Consider the following 3,321-nt stretch of genomic DNA (forward strand, 5'->3'; position numbering starts at 1 on the left):
GAAAATAAAGGGGGTGTGCCTAGGTGGCTTAGTCAGTTAAGTGTTCAGCTCAGGTCATGATCCTGAGGTCCTAGAATCGAGTTCCCTGCCCGTGGAGAGTCTGCTTCTCCCTCTGCCCCTCCCTCCACTTGTGCTTGAGCGTTTTCTCTCTCTCTCAAATAAATAAACAAAATCTTTAAAAAAAAGAAAATAAAGGAAAAACATTTAAAACATTAAGGTGATTATATCAAATAAAATATGCCAGTCCTCTTTTAAGTATAAAATGATATTCTACAGAAAGTTTTTTTTAACTTATTTAAAATTTTATTTTTTAATTAGCAAACCTGGGGGGAAAGCCACATTAGGACTGAGACAAAGGCAGGGACCCAAAAATCAGCTGGTTTTTCCCTGTCAGACTGGAGCAGAATTTCAACCAGACCACATGCATTCCACCTCTGCAGACACAGTTTACTCTTTAAATCCTGATTCCAGGTTCACGGCTTGCAAACTCGCTTCATTCCTCCAAGGACCCAACTCTAGGGCTTTCATGGCACCCTCAAGTTTGAGCATCCCTCGTTCCTGTCGCTGGAGGTGCCATTCGGCCATGAACTGGAGCATCCACCTGGCCCTGAGCTTGTGCAAGTAAGAGCCATAAACCACAACCTCTTTGAGGTCTGAAGATTCCAGAACCTTTAGCTCGAGCATGACTTTGCTCACTGGCTCAACGTATGGGATTCGAGATCCTGCTGGGCCAAACAGAGCCTCCAAGAGCTGCATCTGGACCTGCAAAACCTCGAGATCTTTCAAATCTTCAGGAGCTTTCACCCATGGTGGAATATCTTTTTGTTCTGGTAGCGTCCCCATCTGGAGCGCCTCGAAACTAACCATGCTCCAACCTGGGCTAGGCCTGAGAGGCTGGGGCCTTGGAGCCAGAGAGGGAGCACCAGGACGGGCCCTGCCCATGAGAAGCCCCGCCCACAAGAAGCCACGCCCCCTGTCTGGTGGCCCAGTCTCCCACCTACAGAAGGTTTTATAGGGAAAACCATTGTAGGTAAAAACAGCTACTTCCAACAGCCACAAGAAATTGCCCAGCAATATTTAAATTCATAACAGGAAGCCCTAAAACTGCTGTGCTCCAGTTGATTCCATCCATGATTTAGTCATTCTTTTCTAATCAAACACAATTATAGGAATTAAATACTCTTAATAATATCCTGAAATTAGATTATGGCATTGCACCTGGAGCTTTCTCAATTACCAATGGAATAGCATTTCTTTAGGAAGCAGAAATGGTTGAGTGAGTTTTGAAATGAGGCTCGAAAGAACCAGAATAGATATGAGGAGAAGAAACATGTGTGAAACCATCTTTCAATTAACTAAAACCAGATAGAAGGAAAGTGATATATAGATCAAAATCTGGGTAGAGAACACTCTCCCCTTGTGGTTTTCTGACATTGGACAACTTTTCATGTTTTAAAGAGACATCAACACGACTCGACTAAAAAGAAACCTCTATAGAATAATTAGAGTAGATACAGAAAGACAAACTTTTTTCCTTTTTTTTTTTTTTTTTTTTTTTTAGAGAGGGTTTGGAGGGGACAGAGTGACAGCCAAAGAGAGAATCTAAAGATTCTATTTATTTATTTGACAGAGATCACAAGTAGGCAGAGAGGCAGGCAGGGGGCTGGGGGGAGCAGGCTCCCTGCTGAGCAGAGAGCCTGATGCGGGGCTCAATCCCAGGACTCTGGGATCATGACCGAGCCGAAAGCAGAGGTTTAACCTACCCAGGCACCCCGGAGAGAGAATCTTAAGCAGGATCCTTGCCCTACGGGGAGCTGCACATGGGGCTCAATCCCATGACCCTGAGATCATGACTGGAACCTAAATCAAGAGTCAGATGCTTAACTGATTGCACCACCTGGGCGTCCCAAGACAAACAATTAAAAAATTAATAAATAAAAGGCAAGCACGATGTTCCAAAGAAGATCTTTGATTGAATAATTGGATTTATTTTTCTGAGTTAACATGGAAGCAAGATCAGCTAGAACTTCAACTTTTTGTAAAACTAAGAGAAAAAAAAAATTTCCCAGACATATAAATATGGAAACTGAGGCTCAGGAAGCTCACACTGACTGTGAATGGTGGAATGAAAATTCAGAGGTCCTCATGGCTCCAAAACCCTTGCTCTGGAAACGCCATATCTTGAGGCTACATAAGACAGTCTCCCAACTTCATTTCTCCCCTTCCTACCCTCCTGCTTACACAGGACCCTCTCTTACAGTTCACCCTCTCTCCTCCCTCCCCTGGGTGCTGAATGAGGACCCAGGGTCCTCAACACCTCTCTCTTGGCCCTTTCTTCCGCCTTCTCTTTCCCCACTCCCTCCATCCTAACCTTGCTCCAAATCCATGAACCAGAAGGAGGGGCTCTTCCTGGGAGCCTAGGTTTCAGATCCAAATGGCTCATTCATAGCTAGCCACCTGGTTCTGCGTCAGCCTAGGGGTTCCCCCTCAACCAGTAATTTCTGCCTTTTCAGGCTTTACAGCAGGTGGAGTACCTAAGCCCTCCTCAGCTCTCCACCCATCCTGCGTCTCCGTCCTCCTGCTCTGCTGGCTTTTGGGAAGAGCTTTGAGCCCCGTGCCCTGGGGTTCTCCAGCCACCTAAGTGGGTGCTAGGTGCATGCAAATTCCCCATTAGTTCAACAAAGCCCACAGTAGTACTCAGTGCAGCACTCATAATCCTAAAATCCCTTCATTAGCTTTTCTATTATGGTAAAATAGATATAAAATTTACCACTTTAACTGTCTTTAGGTGTTCGGTGGCAGAAAGGACATTCACACCATTGTGTAAGCATCTCCACCACCATTCATCTTTGGAACGCTTTCATCATCCATACTGAAACCCTGTTCCTATTAAACAATTCCCTGTTCTCCCCTCCTCCCAGCCCCTCATAACCTCTGTTCTACTTTCTGTCTCTAGGAATTTCATCCTTTGGTGTAACTCTGACAGGTGGAAGAATACAATACTTTTTTATGTGACTTATTACACTTAGCATAATGCATTCAAAATGCATCCCTGTTGTCACATAGGTGAAAATTCTATCCCTTTCCAAGACTGAATAATGTCCTATTGCATGTATGTACCACAATTGGTTTATCCATTCATCTGTTGATGGACATTGGATTGTTTTTGCTTTTTGGCTCTTGTAAACACTGCTGCTATGAACATGGATGTACAACTATGTATTAAACTCTTTCAATTATCATGAATAGATCCCTAGAAGTAGAATTGATGGATTGGATGGCAATTCTATATTTAAATTTTGAAGTACCACCATATTGTTT

At 43.8% G+C, this 3,321-nt stretch overlaps 1 protein-coding gene across 1 annotated transcript; it reads right to left on the reverse strand.

The window, feature by feature from the left end:
* Positions 1-447: 447 nt before the first annotated feature.
* Positions 448-843, reverse strand: LOC122899299 (developmental pluripotency-associated 5 protein-like). The gene has a single exon (XM_044236848.1). The coding sequence runs from the start codon at positions 841-843 to the stop codon at positions 448-450; it is 396 nt and encodes a 131-aa protein (XP_044092783.1).
* Between the last annotated feature and the right edge of the window lie 2,478 nt (positions 844-3,321).

Source organism: Neovison vison, chromosome 2 (genome assembly GCF_020171115.1).
Source record: "Neovison vison isolate M4711 chromosome 2, ASM_NN_V1, whole genome shotgun sequence".
Classification (NCBI taxonomy): domain Eukaryota; kingdom Metazoa; phylum Chordata; class Mammalia; order Carnivora; family Mustelidae; genus Neogale; species Neogale vison.